Raw genomic sequence first — 25,466 nt, 5'->3', positions numbered from 1 at the left:
GCTGTAGTTAAGAACTGGAGTTTCTACTATTTCTCCTCCCATGTGGAACAGGGCACAGCACTAGAGGCTGCTCTTTTTTTACATGGGCAGGCACCGGGAATCGAACCTCAGTCTCCGGCATGGCAGGTGAGAATTCTGCCTGCTGAGCCCATCATACCGCCCTAGGGTCTGCTTCTGATTCCACTAAAACTGTGGAGTAGAATACAAATTTTCCATGAAAATTCTATTTTGCTTCTTCTGGAATTGGTGAATGTACCCAACTATATCATACTTTATTAGGTTCAGAAAACTGACCGTATCGTGGCCCTGATCATGCGATCTAGATGCTGGGAGAACTAGCCATAAGCTCATCACTCACGCACACAAAATAAGTTTTATATGGTTTTAATCACGATTACAATAACAATAAAGGCTGACATTTATTAATTATTTATTTTGTGCTGGGCATTGTACAATGTATCATACACTAACTCTTTCATCTGTGCAAGAGCCCTATGTAGGTAATATTCTTGCCCAATTTTAAAAATTGGAAAAAGTCTTTTAACATAAAGAGGTTAAGTAATTTGTCCAAGGGGAAAAACTGAGATTGCCAACTTAAGTTTGCTGCTAATTCTTATCTTTGAAACCACTACAGTATACCACTGCCCCCCTGCCCCATGGGGCTTCTTTATTTGGGAAAAAAAATGTTCTATTTTTTCAAGACATGCTGTTTTTGGTGACCCATTGCTAAGTCTAGCTTACTAATGTCTAATTTTTAGTAGCTAATGATCTTATCACTAATGTTACAAATCCAAACTGAATTTATTTTGCAAGATACGCAAGCTACAAATGTTTTCTTAATAATGTTATGTAACAAATGTGCAGATCTCGGGCATTCTAATTGGTGATAGAAAATAGTTGCGTTTTCAAGTCTTTATAAATCAGCACTGTCTTGAGTACCATGCCTCTTTCTTTTTGAATTTTTCTTCCATTTGTAGGAACAACAGTAATTATTTTCCAAACCTGGACTTTTAAAGGCCCTCTAGCTTTTAAAAGATGACTATTAACAGAAAATATTTTATAAGCACATGAGTAAGATCTCAAAATAATGTCACTCAAGAGATCCATAACAAATAAAACTTTTATCAAGTATTGAGTTCCTGTCTATAACAGAATCTGAAATCAACATGAACAAGTATTTCACCATACTATAGAAGAAATTATTGAAAAGAGATGAAAGGTTGCAGCTATCAGATTAAATTAACTGAATATTCCTTATATTAATTTTTATAAGTTTTCCAAAACATTTTATAAAATATTGCACCTTACTTTGGAAAAAACTAAGAAATTACAGAAAGTGATTCAAAATAATAAAGAAATTATATAAATCACATAAAGGGAAAACCCTTACAATCACAGGCTTTCCAAATGGCCTTTATGAAAATGTCAAAAACTGCTTAATTTAACTCCAAAGTCACACATATTAAAATACACAAATAAAACTAGAACACGCAAATGCTCAAGGTAGAAATCATCAGCTTACAACTTATCTGTTCTGTGGAAAAATTAATTCTCAGAATATCATCAATTCTCAGAACTATCATTAATAAAATTTCTCAGAAACTCATCTAGAAAAATTGCCAAGCATACTCAGGAAAGAAACCTTTAAGATTAGGGAAACCTGCAGGGACGGGTTTCATCCAGATACTTTCAGACAACCAAAATCTGGAAGGGGCTGTTTTCTCCGCAATCCTAAGAAGTGCCAATTGTTCATCACCTTCCAACATCGATACGGGTCACACATTTATTGTTTTCTATCCGAAGGATGTGCACGTGTGTTCCTCTCCCTAATTTATCAATGAAATTCCCATCTCTATGACAAACAGAAAGAAAGGGTCACTGAGTCTCATTTTCCTAGCTCCGAAATAAGCCTATACTTTAGAGAAGTGGCTGGATGTAGAAGAAAGAACAAACTTAAATGGGGGATTTGAAAACACTGACTAAAACTTATTGTTTTTCACGTACTAAAAGGTTGGTATGAAGATTCAATGAATTAATGTATATGAAGGTGCTTAGAAAACTGTGAATCACTATCAAATGCAAGGTATTCTTATTTCTAGGATGAGAGCATGTATGTTGTGAAAATATGCTTGCAGCAAACAGATCTGGTACAGAACCTACTGCCCCAGCCAGGAGACAGGGCACATGCATGGCAGGGCTGAGGGACATGACTGCACAGGAGGCATCTTATCTGTTCAGGAATGACAAGAGCTCTGGTGACTGCTGAGGCTGGTCTATGATCCCCCCATACGGTATCCCTAGGAACGAGGCATGGGTCCTGCCCAAACCAGGGAAGTTCCTTCTGAAAGATGAACTATGAATCTGAGTCCCTCAGTAGCTTAGGTCCTTGGTCTACAAGCCCCCAGAGCAATCTAAACCATCTCCAGTGAGACCTAAACTCTCCAGGGAAGGAACTGGAAGGAAATCTATCTCTCAGGCCTAAAGGTGATCTGGGTCTTCTATAAGTCACTATGACATGCACCACTTTAGAAAGAAATCAGGGTTCAGCTCCATCCCAAGTCTGAGATTAAGTTTTAAATATGTTTCAAATTGCTTTATTTGGAATAACTAAAATGCATAATTCCACATAGCCTCCTATCTTACTGACAAAATATAAAATTAAAAACATGAAATTTTACATTTAATCTGTTTTTGTATCTGTGGTTTCCTCCAATTTTTCTTCTATTTTAGTCAATTGTCATAAGCATATTAAGTGTGCAGTTTATCAGCTCCAATTTTAAAACATTCCATTTCAACTGCTACAAAACAGTATTAATTCAACTTCTCTATAACACATTTTTCCAGATCTAATCTAAAGTGCTTATTTTGCACTGATAATACTTTCAATACATTAAGAATTTCTTACAATTTTATGCATCGTATCATTTTATTAAAGGGTAAAATGTGATCAAATTGGTAGTGAGCTCTATTATACTAATATTAAGTAATGTAAGGGAATTCTCTGTGAGGCAAATAAGGCATCTTCAAGATTTATGCTAGAGCAACGAAATAAAATTATATACACACACACATCAGATAATCATTTTAGAATTTAGTTAGCAACACTGCAGCAACAGAAACAACTTTTTCTTTGCAAGGGTTTTGCTAAGAGTATCTACATACCTTCCATGCTCATCACTGACTAATCACCCTAGCTAAGGGTTTGATCTCAACCCCTTTTGAGAACAAATAAATACAGCTAAGGGTGGCTCAACCAGTTGATCAATAATTCAAGCCAAAATAAATTATATATAAGAACTACCAACACACATGGCCTTTAAACACACACACACACACACACACACATATATGAAAGCTACTCAATAGTACCTTAACAGTATATGGAAGGAAGTATCACTTAATAATTATACAACTTTACATAAATAAAAACTTGAATAAGGACAGCATAGTCACAATTAGAAAGCAAACAGAAAGCATTAAAGTCCTAGAAAAATTACAAAACAAAAGCTGTACTAAGGAAGCACTAAGGCAAGTATAAGCAGCTCCATGCTGAAATTCATACTGGTCTTAAGTAAGCCACTCTTTGTCAGGATTGCAGATTAAGTGATGAGTGAAATAACTCTCTGTTCAGGGGCCCTTCAGTGATGACTAGAGGAGCAGAGTTACCTAGTGATGGTGTCTATATTAACTCTAAACTACTATATGCAGCAAAGTTCCAAGTAGAGAGTGGGGTTATTTTCCCCCTTTTTAATTTATTCACACAGGCCCACATAAAGAGTTCTCATGCTTTACCTTAGGAGATATTTTATAGAAGGCTTTACAGATCAAACTCAATAATTGTGTGTGTAGGCAGGTGGGTATACATGAATGTATATAGAAACCATTCTTTAATGCTAGAGAAACATAATATTCTTATGCGTAACTACAACTCTGACTTCCTTACAGTCTGCTCCTACAGGCATTAAGGCCAGATTGATTTTCATTAAAAAAAAGATGGAGAAAATGGATTTTTGTGATATTTCTATAAAACGGCTTCAGAACATTTACAATAAGCAATTTAAGACCCTCAACAAGTGGGTCAATATTATTTCTAATCCTTGTTCATGTAGTATCTGTAGCAGTTTCATTCTGCAGTGATAAACGAGTTTTATGTATTTCCATACATGGAAATGTATGCTTGCTTTTTCTTTACTATTAATGTAAAGAAATTAACATCGAGATAGACTTTCGTTAAGATATGATGTCGTATGAATGTTTTGAATTTGTGTTCCATATTCAATGTTTATCCAGTTTTAGCTAACCTTATTTTTAAGAGTGGTACGTACCACAAATTAAATGTTTAAGAAATACATTTGCTTGCGGATTTCAATTTAATCCATTATCAAACTATTACTTAACAGTTTGTGCTGAAAACTAATTTCCTGAATTCTTATAATAGTTATAAGACTACATTTAAAACTTTGATTGAAAAAATAATAATGCAAATGTACAAACACAAAGTTACCTGGAAGATGACATTTTTCCTCCCTAAACAAAATTTGGAGAAACAGAAAATGTGCCCATTTCTGGAAACATGGATGGAATTCCTTCTCAGCCCATTTAAAGCTGCCTTCAAGGATTGTATTAAACTTAATTATGAAAGATTATGAATGAGATGATATGTAATTGGTATCAGCTGCAGTTCACATTGGAAAGTATACATTTATTTATTTATTTACTATTCAAATGACGGTTCTAAAGTGGTAGGGATAAGGTTAACTTTATTACCTTTTTTCCTATAGAGTTTAAGCTATTTTTTTATTTAATAACAGTAGTGGAGACAAATATCGCATTCTTTTGAAAGACTCCTCTTCTTCCAAAGAACGCCCAAAATGAAGAAACATGAGGCACATCTCTCTCTTCCAACTAACAGCTTATTATTTAATACCAAATTAGTAATGTGGGACAAAGTCATCTCAAGCAACTCTGAATTATTATTTTTAAAAAATCTCTATCAGTATCCATCCATCCATCTAATTTTTGTTGTTGAGATCCTTCCTGAAACAAAAAACAAAACAAAACAAAACAAAAAGGGCAAGTGCAAGGCAAGGAGGGAAAGACTTCACCTGTGGAGGGCGGCTGGGGGGTGTGCTTATCAGTGGGGCAGGACCCATAGCTGAGGCAGCATTCAAGCTCCTTTCCCTTTCATCCTGGTAAATTCGGTCTCTTTCAGCTTCTGGTAATTGTAAGAAGTTCTGCATAGCCCGTAGGTTCACCAGCAAAGACTGGGATGCAGTCTTGGGGTCCTCCTCCTTTCGGAGGATTTCTGAAAGCAAGCCCTGCAGGGAAAGAAAGTCACAGGGTGAGCCAGTTCCCGAGCTTCACCAAGCTGTCGGTGATCCTTCCTCTTTGCTTTTCCACTCGGTTTAGAAAATGAACAATCAGAGGCATTAATTCTGCATAGGAATATATTAGTTACAATTGAAGTGGTGGAGAAGAGAGCCTCAATTGTATTCTTAATTTTATTAAGCATCTGCTTTACATATAACATAAACTGGAACTGCCTAATTGGCCTCCTTCCTTTGAGTAGCTTAACTTGCCATGAAATCTTTCACAGAGAGACGATGGAGGGAAGTTAAGAATAAATGAAATCCTCATATTACAACAGCACTGAACTGTATGGTTCTCAAGCTGTCTAGACAAAGGCACTGGAATGCCAACAGCTCAACATGTAAAGATACAAAGGTATTTCTAGAGATGTAAGTAGAATTTTCAAAGAGAATACTAAAAAAAAACCACATTGTGCAATATTAATATACATATATTAATAAAGCACCACCTAAGGTGTACATTATATTTTCACTGGTAATATTTTAAGATATTGCTTAAACTTCAAATTATTAAGTCAGTGACATGAAGTGATCCTCTCAATTTACCACTGAAAGAGAACCACACTAATTACTCCCAAGTAATTGTAAATACTATCTTGCTATAAACACATATTGAAATTTTGAACTTCAGAAACCATAGATAAAAAGTGAAAGATATAATCACTTTTCCATATTGCAAAAATCCATCACAGCATGCCAAGGAAAAGAATATTCACCTGATTTTCTTATTATCAAATTTCTTGGTTCTGAGAAAATCTTATTAGTTTAGGGAATAAGAATCATAGCTGGTTGATAGAGGAAATTTACAAACCATTAGAAAACCCATTATGACATCTTTTTCCCCCCAAAATACAAGAATTTAATTTACAACTATATTCTTTTTTTTTTTTTTTTTTTAACTTTTGGAACAATGCTTTCAAAACTGGGTGGTTTTCCCCAATGGCTTTAGGAGACTATACAAATAGAAGGATTAGAATTTTTTTTTCTTCTACTTTTATAAGCTCTCTTCAATCTTGCAAACAAAATAATGCTTAGGACACCAAAACACACCTACTTTCTTTCTACACTTAGCCAGAATAACAGCTTATCACAATCTAGCTGAGAAAAACTTATAATCAAGATTTCTACATAATTTGCAAATTGCACTTTCCAGTATCCCTGGCCTTAATGCTAGTGGTTAAAGGGTATATTTTGGGAGGGGTAAAGGTGAATGTAAAAACAATCAAAGCCCAATGTTACAATATTTTGTGGTTTCCTAGAAGTACAAACTTACTTGATTTCCAATTCCTAAGTGGTAAGGTTCCATATAGCCCAAATATAACTGTTGGGTACAAGCAGTATAAAAATACTATCCACTTTAAAAACGATTCATAGACTGCTATTAAAAAAGAATTTCCAACAGGCTTAAGGAACTTAAGAGCAAATTTTAAAGAGTCTCTTACACAGTCTTTTGCAATTGAACAAACAGAAACGACCTGAACTTTGTTTCACCATAAGAAATATGACTGAGAGAGAATGAAGGACACATGTCCTTTCATTCATGATACTGACAAGTCATGTTGCAACTGTGTCTACACAAGAGCAAAACATCCAGTCAATTTAACTAAAATTCAAGCCAACAGGCAGTCAATCATCCAGCTATTTAATTTGCACAAAGCCAACTAACTAGATTGTCTGTTTTTGATATGTGATATTTGAAACTAAAAAATTTATGACTTAAAAAAAAAGTTTACAGATAGGTGTAATAAAATAGCCCTTATTCTCGACCCCATACCCACCAACCCCAGATGCTATGGATAAAAAATGTGCTTGGCAAAGCAAAGTATGTTAACTACACAGAAGGGGGGGGGGGGTGGGGGGGGGAAGAGAGAAGAAAGAGAGGAGAGAAGAGATGCAAACACATAGTATACACAAATACAATGCTGCAAATTCCTTGTGTATAATAATCTATTTTTGTCCCCTCAGAACAATGCTTACCATATAAGTGTTTGGTAAATATCTACTATATCGATTAATTGTACGTATACAGAACACAAAGAGAAAAAATGCAAATAAATGATAGAAACTTAAGAACAAAATATGGTATACATGGGTAAATTTTCATGGTAATTACTAGCCCTCAGGGTGGACCTTCGGTGAAAAGTTCTGTGGCTTTTTAGAATTATTTTTATCTAGAATAATTGTTCAGCAATTTTAAAAAATAGGTCAAAAGAGACCCTATAAATATTTAGGATATTGTTGTATTAGGGAAATGTGAAATTAGACATCTACAAGTCTTAAATAAGAAAGTAATAATAACACATATTTCTATTAAAAATATTTCCTGAGGCAACAGAGAACTATATTGAGAAAAAGCAAATACATGAAAAAATACATAATATTATTCTCTCTCAAATCTTGGTAACATGAGACTAAGTCATCATTGTGTGGCTTAATGCAGAAGATTGCAAGTCACTGTGTAGAGAATTTAGAAATCTCTCTACCCATATTTAGATATTGGCACCACTTCAGCATATGTGTTTTAGGGGCAAAGCATTATATTTCCACTTAAATTAATTATTCTGATGGGGCAAGTGAAGTTTTTCTGCCTGGAATATGTTGAAGGTCTAAATTGATGTTTCAATCCCGGGAACACTCAAAGAGCTATAAATTAGCCAGTGTAGACTATCTCAGGTGTTTTAGGAAACCTTTGGGGCTTTTTGGCCCAGAGCTTTTAATGAGGGGAGTGCCCCCTGGTGGAAATGCTTGGAAATACTGTTAGAAAGCATTTTGATTAGAGTGTGTTAATTACCAAAAAATTTTTTTCATGTTACCTTACAATAACATTGGATACAAAATGACTGCTATCATAATGCAGATATGGTGAAGTATGTTTCATTCTGTCCAGGTTGTTGTTAGTTGATAGCTGCATTTATGGATTCAAGATGCATGCAGCCTCTATTTTCATTTCCTATAGTTGAAAATATAGTACAGACTTGCCCAGTTAGGTCAAGGACATCTGAAGCAATCTCCATTGGACAGATATTAAGGGGGACTTTTCATCAAAAATTCTTCTTTATGCTAAAAGGTAGTTTGTCAAGGTCATTGTAAACCTTATTTGTTGTCTCATAAAATGCTGAAATACCTGTACTAAAATACATAATTAAGATTTTGCATCATAAGTGCTCAAAAAATTTGTAAAACTAAATGAAACAAAACTTATCAGTCATTCTTGTTTCTGGGAAGAAAACTGGAGAATTTGTATGTTATGTAGGAAGTTACCAGCACCTCATGAATATTCATTTTATTGGAAATGAGAAGCTGCCTTTCTTTGGGACTTCACATCTTACAAATAATTTGATGTGTACTTTATATATGAAAACATAAAATTATTCTGCATTATAGTTACATGATAGTTAAGTGAGAGTCCTAATTTTATTTTCAATTAAAAATGAATTTACTGACGAATTCTTAAACCTTTTTTACATTCCAAAAAGAGTTTACAAGTTATTACAAGTAAAATTCATTAGTAATTGTAAAAGAAAGAAAAAACCTTCAATAAATATTATCAGTACTTACAAAAGCTAATTATGAATTCTTTAAAACAGCAGATAAGTGAAAGAGACTGCCAATCTGAACAAAGAGCCTGTCTGGCCTCCCGTTTGTCTCCTCTTTGAACATAATTACTGATTCAAATAGATTTTATCAGCGTCATGGAACTTCAAAGCCCTCTGAAGGAAAATATGAGTTGATGAAACCTCCCCCCTAAAAAGAAAATACATAAAATATTCTTCAAGGCTACTTGCGTCTGTTTGGCAAATTTTTAATCATTTGTCCAGGTGAAAGACTATTTTCGAACTCCACCTACTATCTTGGACATAGGCCAATTAAGTTATATAAGCAGACGCATTTATCTTTGCCATTTGGTAGGTTAAACGAGAGCTGTCATGATGGGGTAATGGCACCTTTTTACCTTTTATTCAATAGTGATATGGATAGTGGACTTTTCTTAAATTACACTGTGAAGAATTATAGGGACACAGTAGCAATTTCTGTTATACTTAAGCAGGCAAATTTCTCTCCACCACATAATTTACAGAACTCAAATTCAATAAAACATTACATGATGGTCCATTACTGTTATCAGTTTTGAATAATCCATCTTCATTCTTCATTTTACTGGAAAATAAAGTATGCCAAAGACAAGAGAAGGGGAAAAAAAAAAAAGGAAAAAAACCACAGAATGGGATCAGAGTTAAACTTGGGGTTTTATTTTTAAAAAAAAAGGCACTAAAGGCTATCATGACCTTTAAATAGCAATAATATAAAGAGGTGAATGAAAACATATAAATCAGGAAGCGTGACAATTATTTTTAGTCATAGGTTTCCATTAAAAAGACATCAAATAGGCATAACTGAATGAATGACAATATACTAAAAGCTGGTATCTTCAATAGCAATTAAAGAGCATATGCCCATCAATTTAAAAGGGGAAAAATTCCTTAAAACAAGTAGTTATATACATTTTACCATAAATTTTCAGAAAAGGTAGACTTTAAAAAAGTCATATGTAAAGGTCTTAAGAGAAGGTTATGTTTTAATTTAGGAGACCCTATTAAGATAAGGAAATTCTCCAATTAAGAGTTAAACATGAAATTCAGAATTTTAGAGCTATACAGAGCTGTCAATGACTAAGTATTCTTAACTCACATCAATATTAACTATTAATGTTTTAACGTACTGTTTATAAGGCACAAAGCCTTTATCCAATCACATCATATAATTTTGCATCTGTATGTACATATTTTATATTAATTTTTTCAAACTTGTAGTTGGAATTGCACACTGTAATAAGTGCACACAAATGTGTGATGTGCGATTTAACTCTGCAGAGCTCCTGGTCCTATACATATGCATTAGCATGTGTATTTTCGTACTCTATACTCACACCATACACTCTCACTCTGCACCTGCTTTTATTGAAATGCATACACTTTAAAATAAACACACTATATGCATTCATATGAAAGTATAATCATTAAAATAAATCCAGCTGTGTGTGTGTGTGTGTGTGTGTGGTTTTTAAGTATGACCACCCAAAATACATGCATGCTTGCATGTGCAAAAACTAATTCTTAAAAAGTGAACACTTAAATACACATGGAAAATTACTGTTTTTTAAATCTTTAAATATGGCCCAACATTCACTTTTACTGAGGAGTATCACATAACGACATAAAGATTTAAAACTAGACCCCTTTATCACCCAGGGCCTCAAATAATTCTTAGTTAATATTTTTCTCTAAATTGGCTAATATTAGAGGATCTTTCTCAAGCTGTACCAGGTTTTCATTCCACTCTTCACTAACGAAAATTAAAGTCACTCCTTTTTGATCTTAACCACCGAGATGTCTATCTTTTCAAAGAGGTTAATATGGTATAAAAAGACAGAATTCTGCCTCTCTTCCAGTAACAAATTCTACAGATATTTGTAGTATTTGTCAGGGTGAGAATCAAAAGTAGAACAAAAGATCTACTCTTCATAAGAATGGCTGCAGCATCATAACTCAAAAGAAAACTATACTGACAGGTGGCAACTTCACCCTCACCTCCTTCAGTTTGACTCTCTTGTCATTCTCCACCATATAAAATAAACTCTCCTCAGTGCTTTAAGAAATAAACATCTGCTAAATTATTAAAATGCTTATCAGTAAATCTGTACATCATTTGTGTCTGTGTCAACGCTGTCTTTGTCCATGTACTTTTTTTTCTTTTGGTTCATGGACTTTTCATTCAATTCAACAAACATTTATTAAGGAGGCTTGTCCATTTTTTTTTTTTTGCCAGAATTGAGAACTACTGATAGTTACTGCTATTTACAAAAAAATGGAAAAAAAAATGCTACTAGAAATAAGAGTATCTAGAGGGTTGGCTTTAGAGTCTTCATTTATGCATTCGATATTTTTTTAAATAACTACCCCTTGTTTACCAACCTAATAATATTTACCAGCTAATAATGAATAATTTTTAAGTTATAAAAACATGAACTAGGTTAGAACCATAGAACTTTGACTTGAGACAATGTGCTAAAATCACCCTTTCAAAAGCAGACAGTGTACAAAACAGATGAAGAAACAGAAAACAACGCTGAGATAAAGGGCTGTGTCAGGAGGTCTCCTAACTCCCAATCTACTTAAGGCAAGCCAAAAATAAGTTGCAGCTGGGATTCTCCTAGGTTATGGAAATTCTGCCAACATGGAATTAATACTAGATTATTTTTGTACCAGAATTTTATTCTTATAATCATGTAACACACAAAATAACTTAAATAAGAGAGGAAAATATGAGTCAGGTAAAAAAACAACAACAACAACAACAACTGACAACAGAAAGAATAGTGGTAAAGCGAGAAAGCTGAAAGGACATAATGTCCTCCTTCTAATCCAAGTAACCTGTTCTTTTGGTTTGTTAGGGTGCCTGGGCCAAAAATAAACACCATATATATCCTACTAGTTTCCAAAGAGAATTTAAAAAAAACCCTCATTCACAGTTTAATAGAACCAGAATTTGTTTTTGAGTATTTTATCTTGTGAGTCTTCCTAGCATGCATCAGCCTTTCTCCATGCCCCTCCAAAACACCTTCGACTCAGATAAAATCACCACAGGAATCTGCCCTGGAGAATAAAGGTGTGATCACTGGGGGTGGATGCAGATTTCAGTGAAAAGGCTAGAAAGGGTCCGCAAACTAAGGCCCGCAGCCAACTCTAGCTAACACTTGTTTTGTAAATCCTTTTATTGAAACTCCCCCACCCACTCATTTACATACTGGCTATGGCTGCTTTCACTCTACAGGGGCAGAGGTGAGGAGTTCTGACAGATCTTAGGGCCCTCGGAGCCTGAAATATTTAATATCTGACCCATTACAGAAAAAATGTGCTCACACCTGGCTAGAGAATAAGGTTTGCAAGAACGTCGAGAGGAGAAAGGACAAATTCAAGAAGCATTTTATGTTAATGAGCCATATATTTTTTCTCAAAATGGCTACACAGAATCAAGTGCCAGAAATTACTACTGAGCGCCAAGATGTTTTGATTAAAAAGTTGCTGAAGAACTTTAATGGAATCTATTTATACACTCATGCTTAATATGGGCGATAAAATGGAAAGGAATCCAACCAACCACTCAGAGTAAATCTTGAAACTTTTCTCAGTCTTCTACTACAAACACTCTATGTTTTCATGATATAAACACATAGGTAATGCCAGTCTGAAATATTTTTTATATTTATTTGTCCTTTCAGGCCCCTAATCTGCATCAATCTGGACACGGCTTTTCCTTAGTAGATGAGGTATCCAAAGGAGGAGTCACAAAATATAGTACCATCAGGAACAGGCAATATGACTACATGAAGAATAAGATAAAATGTTAGAACAGGGTAAAAAAATAAGCATTAATATAGATGAGACTGAAGAAAGAAGAGAGAGAAAAAGGGAGAGAGAGTAAAAGTATTTAGGACAAAACTGACCTGAGTTCTGTTAAAAGCCACACGTGCAAATACTGCCTGGGAGATTCCTGCTCGTTTCAGTTCATCACGTACCCACTGGTAGATTTCAGAAGACACCTCTGTGTTGGTGGACACCTGTTGCTCCAAAGGTTTATTCATCGATCTACTGACAGGGGGAGGGTGGTTCAAGTATTGTTGGTTTAAGGACTGCTGGGCTAAAAGTCTATTCACTGCATACTGCTGGTTCAGCAACTGAGCCATCACCAGCTGCTGGTTGACCAACTGAGGACTGATGGGCGTTGATACAAGCCCAGGATGCAGGTTTGGAAGAGGGGTCCGGACAGAGGGCTGGCTGCCGTGGGAGAGCTGTGCTGGGGACGGAGGCTGCTCGGCTGTGTTCCCTGGGACTGGCTGCTGGCCAAAGTTGACATGGTTGGCACCTTGCTGGGAGAGTTCAGAGAGACTATCCATCTCAACTAAAGTGGGCAAAAAGTAAAACCATATTAAACCAACATGGTAACATTAATATGTATTTCTGAGCATTCCCTAGCTAAAAAGAGACAGTACACGCAAGGCACAACCAAGATCCAATTAAACTAAGAAAATTTCAAGACAGAACTTACCAGAGGCTGTATTTTTGTTTTCTTTCCTCTTCCTCACAATAACACTCACTTTGAAAAAAGAGAAAACCCTCCTGATCTAAAATATTTTTTAATGTGGCTTAGGTTTAAGGCATAACACCAATTATTTTCAAATTCTATGTGAACGGTTTTGGTTCAAACTGAACTGAATATTAATCACTTTCACTGATTACCCCATGTAGACTTATAAGCAATGACACTTACTTAAAAGAAATAGCTTCTAGAAGAATGCCATTTGCTTAATGGCAACTATAACCAGTAAGGTGAGCTAAGAAAAGATATAATATGCAACTAAAGAAAAGACAAATTCATACATTTTTTTCTCATGGTATATGTTAACTCTAAACAAAAATTTGGAAGAAAAAAAGATATGTTATTTTGTTCAATTTTTACCTGAAGTGACTATAACGAATAGTCAATATAATAAAGAAATAATAAAAGCGGCCATAATAAGTAATAATAACAGAGTGTATGTTGAGCACTGTGCTAAGCATTTTACATTTTTTTCTTTTTATTTTAATTCCTATGGGAAGAAGGTCTATTTACAAACATTTCTTAGAATGAAGTCAATGATTTATTGTATGGCAAGCCAGTTTAGCCAGAGTTGCAAGACCCCAATTGTTTTTCCTTCAAAAAATTATGGGTGGGCCACGGTGGCTCAAGAGGCAGAGTTCTCACCTGCCATGCCAGAAATCCGGGTTTGCTTCCCGGTGCCTGTCCATGCAAAAAAACAAATAAATAAACAAACAAACAAAACTATGGGTATCTCCAGATGCTGAAGACAAACTTGAGAAGAAGGGGCATACAGTGGTTCTGGTACAATGGAGATGCTGTCACGATTTTGCAATTTATTCCCATCTACCTAGGATGAATGCTTCTCCTTTGGCTAGATCTCACATGTCAGTAGGCTAAGAGTCAGATCTAAGTGTGTCAAATGCTTTGCTACTGAAAGGAGGAAACTGGTTTGATGCTCTTGATTGGAAAGGCTAAGCATGGAGCTGTATAAAAATAGTAATATTTTCCAAATAGCACATCACATTTCCCATGTATAGACCCTGGCTCAGTTTTAATCATCATTTCTCCTTTCATTAAACATTCAAGTTTTATATTTAGAGGAACTTATATTGCGAAAGTCACTGGTCCATGCAAAATATAACTAAAATTGGGGGAAGAAACCTTCAATTTCTATCAGGAATATCAGCCCAAGTGGGCCATTTATAGAGAATAGTAATTCGAGCAATTATTCAAAAAATGATGCATTATCTTCATTACAGCCTTAGCTATACAAGGTAGGGAATCTGTTTGGATAGATCGATATTTTTTCTTCAAATATTAAAAGCTAAAACATGCTCAAAATTAGGGTTCGCTTGCCTCTTAAAATCTTTAGGAAAAGTTATTACTGTTGTTATTAAATGAATGTATGGAAGTAAACAGAAAAAGATTTAAAACAGGGCACAATGTTATGCATATTAAATATTTCATTTCTATATTATTTTAAAAGATACTATTTGGAAGGTACACATATATGAAAGAAAACACTGATAGAAATTAAGACGCTAACCTTAATCCCAGTGCCTGTTTTGGTAAACACTAACAAATTCACTGGGGAGAAAATAGTACAATCTGAATGCTTAGGCATAACACGCAACTTTTACTGTTATCTTATACTGAAGATTATTTTAATGTATTTTCTATTTAACAAATATTGACGGTAAATTATATGTTACAATAGAATGTATATGGAGACAATATGGGATCAAAAGTTTAGAAATGGTGCAATGATTTTTCTGGTATGCATGGTAAAAAAGGTATGCTCAAAAACTAGTGCTTACATACAGGTGGGCATGGGGGCTGAGCAGAGATTACAGCTATAAAAATCACATAATATCAATGTGGAAACTGTATTTTTTTCTTAAAATTGGGTAGTAAAAAAAAACCAAAAAGCAAAAAACTTAAAAGCATGATTTACCTCTGAGAGAAATCAAAGCTAATATTAGTTATTCAAGGCCTGGTTAGGTCTTTACTGAGATGTTTGAAAAAATGACAGCTCCCCTCCTCACGCCTCGATTTCCTGCATGTCTGACAACCAAGTCAGTTTGGCTGATTTAAACACAAACATTTATTGAATTTAATTATCTCATTATACTCATACCCACCTCCCACCCCCACCCCCCAAAGAAACATTCTAAATTGATCTCTAATTGGGCAATCAAAAGACCTGGCTTTAGATGTGACTTTGATAAACTCCCAAATGACACTTAATGGTATGGAGCCACTGCTGCAACGGTTTTTTGCTTACCCATCATATCTTTTGTCTTCTTGAAATGTTTGTACCACCTTCCAAATTCTTGACATTTTGCTGCTGAGACATTTGCATAGTAAGTGCTGTTCACAATGGAAGAAATCATACTCTGCATGAAGAGGGGGAGAAACATTTGTAACACAGAGCAACACAAGATGGAACACAAAAAATGTTTCAATTGTAGAAACTATTTTTTTTAATCAACTGAGAACCAATGCACTTTTGCTTCACACTTTCGCCTGAAGCCTCAACTTCTTAGAATTCATTAGGTAGACCATCAAATGCTTATTTAAGTAGAATGCAACAGCCCACTGAGACCAGTGTAAAGCTATCAACCTGCAAACTTTCCTCCAGCATTTATGTGATCTTTATTGATGTCATGTATTCCTAGACTGATAAGCTTCTAGTGATCCCAATAAATCTAAATGAAGGCAAATTTGATTACAATTCATAAATAAATACTATTTCCAAGTTTAGGGAATTTCCATCTTTGCTGCTCCATGCCTGGTCCTAGAACCTGCAAGACTGGCATCATCTGAAAGCTCGTTAGAAATAGTCTTGGGCCCTACCCCAGACCTATTCAATTAGGACCTGCATTTTGCTAAGATTCACTAGCATTTTAAATTTGAGAAACACAGCTTGCACTTTCCACTCTTTTTATTTGGATATGAATTGGAGGTGCATTAACACCGTTCGAAGTTGACTGATCAAATCCAAGAGAAAGAAAATGACATATTTTGTCACTTGACTTCATTCTGCTTTTAGCAGAAGCACTGTAAAAAAAAACAATCTACATTTTAACATATGCAAAAAGATCAGGATTTTAATATATTATGAGGGACTGAAAAAACCATTCTTAATAAAGAAAAGTATTTTTTCCCCAGAAAATTCTAGTTGTGGTAATTTCACTTACTTAGCTCATGGTTCTTTTTAACCATAAGGCCCATATTTTCTACAGCAGCTAAGTTAGTTTCCTATTGGGTCTTAAGAATAATGATCATTTGGCGCATCACTCCATCCCCCACTCCTAGCTGTAGAAAAACAAGGACTTATATTTTAGACTCGTCGGTCTCTGGTGAAAGAGTTTACAGAGAAGGCAGCATTGTTTGGAAGGTACTGAACATCCAGAAAAGTCAGTTTGGAGACAAAAGCAATTTTATATTTTCTTTTAGCTACTTCTAATTTAAAGCTCTTTCGGCTATCAATCCTGCTGACATCCATTATCAATGCTAGTTTTGTAACATGCGCACATTTCAGGAATATGTAAATTCGGGGGATCTTCTAAGAACTTTCAGGGAAGGTTTTGCATGATTTACACAAAACATAGCTCCCGTTCCAAAGAGGCACTGTGATGATTTCATTTTCTTTTGACACTTTATACTTTGTCATTTTCACATTTTATTTCTCTGAAAAGACATTCTTAAAGTGCTCATGATGCTCTCCCATTAATCCAATAGACTGTAATTTCACTAAGAGCCTCCCACAGCCCACGGTGCAGAAAGATACTTAGTACGTTGCCAAAATCAGAGCCAGAAGATTACCTGATCCAGTTAACAATCCGTCAGCTTTAATCACACTTACTCTATGGTAATAATGGATCAATAAAGTTGGCCACTAATAATAAACTATTGAGATTGCTGATGGATAATGGTGATTCTGCAAATGGATGGAGCTGATGTTCTACTTTGGTCCAATTTTTAAAAATTATACTCCTACCTAGACATTTTGGCAATTTCTTAAATGCTAATATAATAGTACACACATATTGTGGATGCAGTTTACACCTCAACTTTCAGAAATGTATGGGATATCATTTTGTTGAACATTTTGAGAAATGTCCAGTCTACTTCAGTTTTGCCCATAGTTCTACACATGAAATTTGCTCTTTGCTGCCCACCTTACTATGTGTCTGGCTGGTACTAGAGGTACAAAGATACTAGAGATACACAGCTTCTTCCTACAGAAGCTTACCATCTATTAGGAAGACAGATTCGTAAACAGATAACTTCAACGTACTATAATTTAGTAGAAAGTATATGAAGGGGGTGGTGGGGAAGAATCAACAGTATGTGAAAAAAATAAGTCTGAAATGTTTTTTAAAAACTAGAGTCCATACATAATAGTGCTATGTAGTCCATTATTAACCATATGTAGAAAATAATGTCCATACATGCATGACTAGCAGAGCCTCACTCTGCCCTTGTTTAACCCTAAATTGGTAGGCTTCTGTCCTAGGTGACTGTCTGGATGCTTTTTATATGCTCAGGGACTCTGATTAATGTAAATATTAGACATGCAAGACACAAATCAAATGGGTAATCCATAGGTTATGATTCATGCCAAAATGACTTCTTAGATTCCCTATCTTTCTATACTTTTGAGGGGTTGGGAAATAGTCCATAATTTAGGTAACTTAGGCTCACCTCTATTTTTATTGGAACAACTTGCAGTAATCAGTACAACTAAATTCCTCCTGAAGGCACTGCATGGGTTTTTTTTTTCCTTCTTGTGATGAAATCCCTACTGAAGACTCAGGCATGATTTCTGATCACACTAGTAAGTTTCAAGGACTGGGAAGAGAAATATCAGAATCTTGTGGGGGACACGTGGCATAGGAAAAATCATACTCAGTATTACAATCTTAACTTTGGAAAATCAGAAAGAAACACCTACTGTTTTGATATTACAAATAACAGAAAGTAAAGTTTGCCAAAGTTTTCCAAGAGGGGCGGGGATCTGTAGAGGGTAGACTAAGTCCCCGTGCTCTTAAAGAGGGAGAGTTCAATTAAAATGAGGCAATGGTTTAAAAACGTTGCACTAGGCTAGGAGTTCATGCAGGTCATACATATTTAATATGTGCCAATCTCTGGCATATATTAAATACACAGTAAATGTTTATTTGATGAAACAGAATCAGCTAAATCTGTTTCGACATCAAGTACAAGATGTATCACACACTGGTGCTGTGACCTGGAGCACATTAATTGACCACTCTGCCCCAATCCCCATGCTAAATGGGAATAAAAGTAGCACTCACCTCATGAGGTTATTCTGAGGATTCATGCATTCAGGCATTTTAAAAAGTTATTCAGCATAAATTTATGGAACGCCTGCTATGTGCCAAGCACAGAACTTGTCTCTAGGAAAGCAATGACTGCCTACCCTCATGAAGTTTACACTCCACTGGGATGGGAGAGACAGACAACAAGTAAAATAATGCATGTGATGCGATTAGTATAGAGCCTGGAATACACCAAGTATGAAATGTTAATTACTATGATTACCCTCTGCTCTTACTCCTCACTAGGCTTTTATCATATGATCACACTTTAGATCAGTTGAAAAACTATACTTCAAATATTAGAAGTGTACCAGATAGAATTTCCAAATGATGTATTTTAAATCCAATTTTCTTAAGAAGAATGATGAGTGAAATAAGTTATTAAGTCACAAGTCAGGTCAAGGACCCATGGGATAACACCAAGGTAAAGAGTACTAACACCAAGGTAAAGAGTACTTCCATTTATTTCAACATTTCACAAGCTGGTATGTAACTGGTCAGAGAACAGAAAGACGCACAACACTTCTCTGACCTGGATACCCAACCCATGTCTTCTCCCATCTCAAGCTAAGTAGCACTAACCCTTCAGGTGGGGATACATTTCAGGCATCCTCACTTCTGCAAGTCTTTTCCCTGACTTCCCAAACATCCTGCCTCTAACAGTACCATATGCCGCTTATTTTCTATTGAACAGTGAGGCTTGGGTTTTACCTTAATATAACCTAGACTCAGCACATTGCTGGGCACGTACTAGGTGATCAATATTAGGCTCACTGAACTGTCATTACCGACGATCACCAGAAAAACCTTTCCTTTTAAAAATTTTTCTTAAAGATCAATGATAATGGCAGCTTAATTGGCATATGAATCTTTAAAATCCATCACTTTAAGCTGTCATGAAAGAATTCATAGTCTGAAGAACCTTTGTTCATTAATTTGCAAGAGATCCCTTCCCAGGTTTTTCAAAATACATCCACACAGATGTCTCGGAAGTTGCAGCACGCGGTGGTTATGTTATTCCAGTTCTCTCTCAGTGTCTATTTATACGAGCTCTCCAAAGCACTTTGAAAAAGGCACAACTTGTATTGCAAATTTTCCTATTCAATGGCCAGTTTGTGTAAAACATCAATATTCAGGGAATAAAATAATCTGGCTGACAAAACGCAGATCAACTGCTACACAGTACACTGATCAATAAATAGGCCACAGCATTCCGGTGTGGGGAGAAGAATGTGAAAGTTGGCAGAAATTGGCTGTGGGTCTCATAACCCCAGTATGACACAATATTCTCATCCTAGGAGCCAAGTTGTAAGCTTTTCTAAGATCCATAAAGCACATGTCTACTCTCTATGAGGAGCTTCGGTTCTTTCTGAGAGTCTGCTGAAGTTCCGATCTGAAAGAATGCCATCTTCACAGAAACCCCAGTTCTCTAGAATGATACCATCTGCCACAGACTGAGCTTCCTTTTCAGCCAAATACATTATTTATAACCTTTCTAATTGTGAAAAGGTAAGGGTAGAATTTTTCTAAAGGCTGACTGAGACACAGTTAGAACATTCTGAACCTTTGCTCCAAAATACTGAGGTCTCTAAATTTGGGGGAAAAAAAAAAGAGAGAGAGAGAGATAATTGGTTGAGGTTACATACATTTGCAAAATATTATATTCTTCCAAACCCCTGCTAGCATATCACACACTGTAGGCATGCATTTGTAACATATTTAGAAACTGAAGGAAGAGAGTTTTGTTTGTATTTGGTAATCTTAGTAGCTAATGAAGAGGTTTTGGGGAAAGGTGAGACCTCAAAAAAAAAAAAAAAAAAAAAGAAAGAAAGGTTCATCAACTGGGGGAAAGACAGTGATCTGATTACTCTTAAAAATTGCTTTATTGTGCCTTTAACAACAACAAAAAAACCCACCCCAAAACAATGCTAATCAGGTTATTCAATCATTTAAACCAAAACTGTTCATGCTTTTCTGCCAAATCAACCAACCACAGCAAAATCTGTTATCTCTGATTGCTCAGCTTCCAGTCAAAAACAGTTAACCCCCACTATACCAAAAGTTTTCCAAAACACCCTCAAAGCTCTACATGCTCAAGGAGAACAGAAAGCGCGCCCCGGCATCTTTAAAGGGTAATTGGAGTGCTCTACTATATTTGCATATTACAATACACTCTAATAAACTAAACAGCCTGCACCGGAAACCAGCAGCTCTCTAGCATTTATATGATCTCCATACTGGCTTTCTGTGCCTTTTTTTTTTAAACAGCACTGTGATCTCATGATCAAAATTTACTAAGGACTTGCTGATGGTTTAACTGAAGTGGGAAGAGGTAGTGAGAGTATCCAGAAAATGGTGGTTCACCCATGTTTAAAGCTTTCAAGCTTCATTGGTAGAGAGGGCAAGGGCTACAACATCTTATTTACACAATTATCTAAATACGATTAAACAGCTGATGGACAAATATTAAACTGGAAAATGTATAGTCATTTCAGCTTAATGTAATCCTCTTTCTGTAAACACCCAAGATGATTTTTTTCAACCAGAACAGTCCTGACATCTCATAAGCCTAAGGGTGAATAGCAAGAGATTGTTTTTGATAGTTATAAATATTCAAAAGACATGCAGACCATCTGCTTTCATAATACAGGTAAAGCAAGACTGAAATGGTGACTGCTGTATAAAAATGATTCTTTTAACAAAGTCTTCCTCTTCTCGAAAACTATAAAGACAGATGTCAAAAACTGTTTACACAGAGCAATCAGGAGCGTGCAAAATGTAATATTCCTTTTACACACAGTGCTTGCTAAAGAGATTTTTTTTTCTTTTTCTTCCCATCTGTGTGTTGCAACACATTTCTACAAGTTAAAAACATTTTTTTCAAACAGAGATCTCATGAATACCCAAAAACATGCTATCTGGTTTCTGAATGCTAATTAATTTCTACTAAGGAATCTGAATATCTTTTTCTGTAGGAAGGAATGTATGTTTTGAATTGAAATACTCTAGAGAGCCAGCAAGGGAAATAACCTTGCACTGGTTTAATTCTGTAAGGCTATTTTCACAATTCTACCTTGTCTAAAATACCTGTATGTGGTATTCATGTTTTAAATGAGAGCACATGATTGCTAATGTCTTTGGCATAAAGTCTAAATAATTGTTATCAGAAATAAATGTCTGAAGCACATGCAATACGTATATAAGAAACCTTTACCTTCGCAGTCTATGCAGAGTAATGTATAAATAGTCCTAGAGTTAATTTTCAGGACTGGACCACCAATCTTGACAGTAACCTTTTTATGTATTATATTAATGGCACACAGGCATTAAGTACCTTTTTATAATCTTCAATAAAATGAGCATTTACTGAACAATCTGTCAAACTACTGGCTCTCTATTTTTTTCTTTTCTTTTCGAGAAGTGCAACTTCATTCCGTCTTATCTCTCCCCTTTCTCCATGTCCTGTCTACCTATGGCCTGAATTTTCACAGCCATTTCTTATATGCATGTGGAAAACTCAGAGGTCAAACTTCAATTTTTGATCAATCGGAATCAACTGTACATTTGATCAATCGGAATCAAGTGTACATTTAAGTACACTTTTAATAGAGATTATCAGTCAACGGGGGTTTCTTTTAATCCCAAAGGACATCAAATACCACAAACAAGCTCTAAATGGCATCATATGAGATACTGGCATGGAACAAATTTGTTGAAAATTAACAGGTAGTTCCCATCTGTTATTTAGGGGTGGTAAGGAAGGGAAATGAGCTTCAATTCATGAGAAATGAATGGCAGGATTTCTAAGTGTAGTATTCTGTTTGTGCTTGTTAGCTTATGTTCCCCAAATCTTTCCCTCTGGATCCTCTATTGCTTTCTAAGCTATTCTCTCGGGAGATACAACTGGGGCATATTCGGAATCTCAATTTGTTGGGAAGAGACTAATCACTTCTAAATTTTACTTAAACTCCAATTGTCAGAGTTATGGCTCTTGCCATTTTAATCAATCCCAGGGCCTAAAATGGCATTTTCACACAAAGTAACCCTGGCATAAAACTAAAAATGTTATTTTTAATACTCAGTACAAAGCTCTAAAGGATTACAAAAGAAAACACAAAGAGAACACATCCAATTCGGTTTTAATTTTCTTACATTTCCTAAAGATGAAAATGTGATCATTTCAAAACACATAGATTTTACTTAATTATTTATACAGCCAATTCATAAGATAAAAAATAAAAATGTTGGTCCACAGTCCATCTGACTTTTTCATATAATTAATTTTCATAAGGCCCAGATAAATCTTTTGTCTCTTTGTGTAAGTGCCTATTTAGCACTTTCTTACAACACCAAAATCTTCTGATTCAAAACAATATGCTAGTATAAAGCTTAAATTATAAAATATTTCCTAAAAGGTATATTACAACTAAGAGCATGTAATAATTCAAATTAACTGCACATAGAGGTTGATGTTTGTTCACCTGCAATATGAAGGGAATTGAACGAGACACTCTCCAAGGGTCTTTGTAACAGCTTTAAGATTCAATGAAATCTGCAATTCTTCCCAAACAGAGGCCCTATAGAGTCTTCTTTAATGGCTAAAGATGATTAAATTGTAACATACATCATCCAATTTCAGGCACTTATTGTGCAAACACCTTCAACTAGAATTTTCTTTTTAGGGAGGTAAAACTCCTTGGCCTCTTGCTTATGGTATGATTATTAAAATTATACTCACCATTACTAAGTTAAACATTAGGCTAATCCAAATAGAACCACAATAAGTTTTCCATTAGAAAAATGCAAATGACTCTTTTCTTTGTATAAGCAAAAATTTTCTTAATTCTGAATGTTAGGTATTCAGTGTAAATTTGTATATATCAGGGATGCTTATTTATTCTCTCTCTGATGCCCTGGTATGAGCATCCTCTAAAGAAAAGAAAATTTCTAGTATTTGTGCTTAGAAAAAGAAGAAAAAAAGATTCCAAATTTTAGAGTATCAAAAGTTCTGTTTGGGGAAAAAAATCTAACTCACAGAGTGAAAAACAACAACTAGCATAGTTTGAATACTTCATTTTTCCAAAAGTAGATACTAGAATTAGACTGTAACTCTTCGCAGGAGATTTTATATTCCCTCATTGCATTCCTTCTTTATATGAATGCTGTTAGATTTTAACTCATGTTGCCTAAAAATTGGGAGTGGGGTGGGGAGGGGAGATAATCTTGGCTTTTATGGTGGTCACAGAACCCTTTTCAGGAATCTCATAAACACTTTGCTTTCTGCACTTATACTACCCAAGCCAAGTCAGCTTCTAGTTTCAGGGGCTACACAAACCCTCAGAAGCTCTTGCAGGTTCCATGGGCTCCTCCCAGGTCCGATACAAGATTCCAAAGAAGACTTTGAGTTCTGAGTTGGTTTAGCCCTTTGTCAGCTGTCAGCCAAAGCCTCCCATGTCTACTTGACAAATATAAAACAAATGTCACCTCTGGATTAGGTCACAGAGAAAAATCAAATTATCTGGCTTCATCTCTAATTATCAACATTATGAAAATCCTTCACAGTTTAGGAAAATGACCAGTAATCACTTCTTTAGGAATTGTGATAAGACTGTGAAAACATGCTGGGTTGTACATCATGAGATAATGAGCCCTGTCCATCACAGAGGTGTGTGCTGACAGGCTGAGCACGTGTTTGTCCAGAAGGGTGGACAAACCAGGTCCCAAACGCCCATTTTGGAAACGCTGAACAGTTATCTACACTTGCAGCTCTCTCTAAATTCAGGTGATTCCAGCGTTTATACATTTGACTTTTAAACATCATTATGTTTGTAGCCCCAAACAGAGTCTCTTATGCCAAATGTAGACCTTAAACATCAACTCAGGAGTCAATACTGTGAACTATTATGAGGTGGTATGGACGTTACCACTTCCATTTTGCCAGCACCAGCATCTGTGTCTATAAATCATTTGACTGTTAGTTAAATTTTCCCTCTTTATTTTTAAACATGAGAAGAAAGTGAACAAATGGAAGTGATAGAAGTGGGGGTCTCAAATATAACACAATTGAGACAAGATGAAAATTATTAGCCAAGCTAAAATATATGTTGAATTGTGGAAAAAAAATTTTTAAATGTGCATACAAATGCTAAAAATGTGTTATCAGAGCTTAAGCCTAATGGTGACACACACTTCGGTCTGCTTTGGAATCTTCAAGATCTCTGATCCCTAGTGCCTCCAAGACTACTGGACTACTGTTCTGCTTATGTCATATACGTTTTTACATAAATTCAAGACGATCACAGTGCATGCAAAAATATAAGACAGCTTGAACTGTTTCAGTAAGTTTTCTTAGAAAAAAAATACAGAAGTAATTTACTATTTGTTAGGTAAAGTAAAAATTGAGAATAACTATAATAGGAAAAATATTTCGTAAGGTTGGCTGTATTAAACGAGAGTACCTATAAAAACACAACTAATAAAACTAGTGATATAGCTTGTTGGTTCAGGAAATAAGCATGCAGCAAATTTGATGAGGCTGTTTCAATTTGACAAATATTCTTGTGGTCCTACTCTGTGTCAGAATAAATGACTGGATCATGAATAAAACTTA

At 35.3% G+C, this 25,466-nt stretch overlaps 1 protein-coding gene across 1 annotated transcript in view; it reads right to left on the bottom strand.

Annotated features, from left to right (window-relative positions):
- The window catches only part of SATB1 (SATB homeobox 1), a 98,711-nt gene that overhangs the window by 35,452 nt on the left and 37,793 nt on the right, over nucleotides 1-25,466 (bottom strand). The window contains 3 exon segments of the mRNA XM_077130037.1: nucleotides 5,106-5,318; nucleotides 12,874-13,328; nucleotides 15,793-15,904. Of these exon segments, the coding sequence (XP_076986152.1) occupies nucleotides 5,106-5,318; nucleotides 12,874-13,328; nucleotides 15,793-15,904 (780 nt within the window).

The sequence above is a fragment of the Tamandua tetradactyla genome, chromosome 15 (genome assembly GCF_023851605.1).
Source record: "Tamandua tetradactyla isolate mTamTet1 chromosome 15, mTamTet1.pri, whole genome shotgun sequence".
Taxonomy (NCBI): Eukaryota; Metazoa; Chordata; class Mammalia; order Pilosa; family Myrmecophagidae; genus Tamandua; species Tamandua tetradactyla.
The sequence above is the reverse complement of the archived record's forward strand: the minus strand, read 5'-3'. Positions and strand labels throughout refer to the sequence as shown.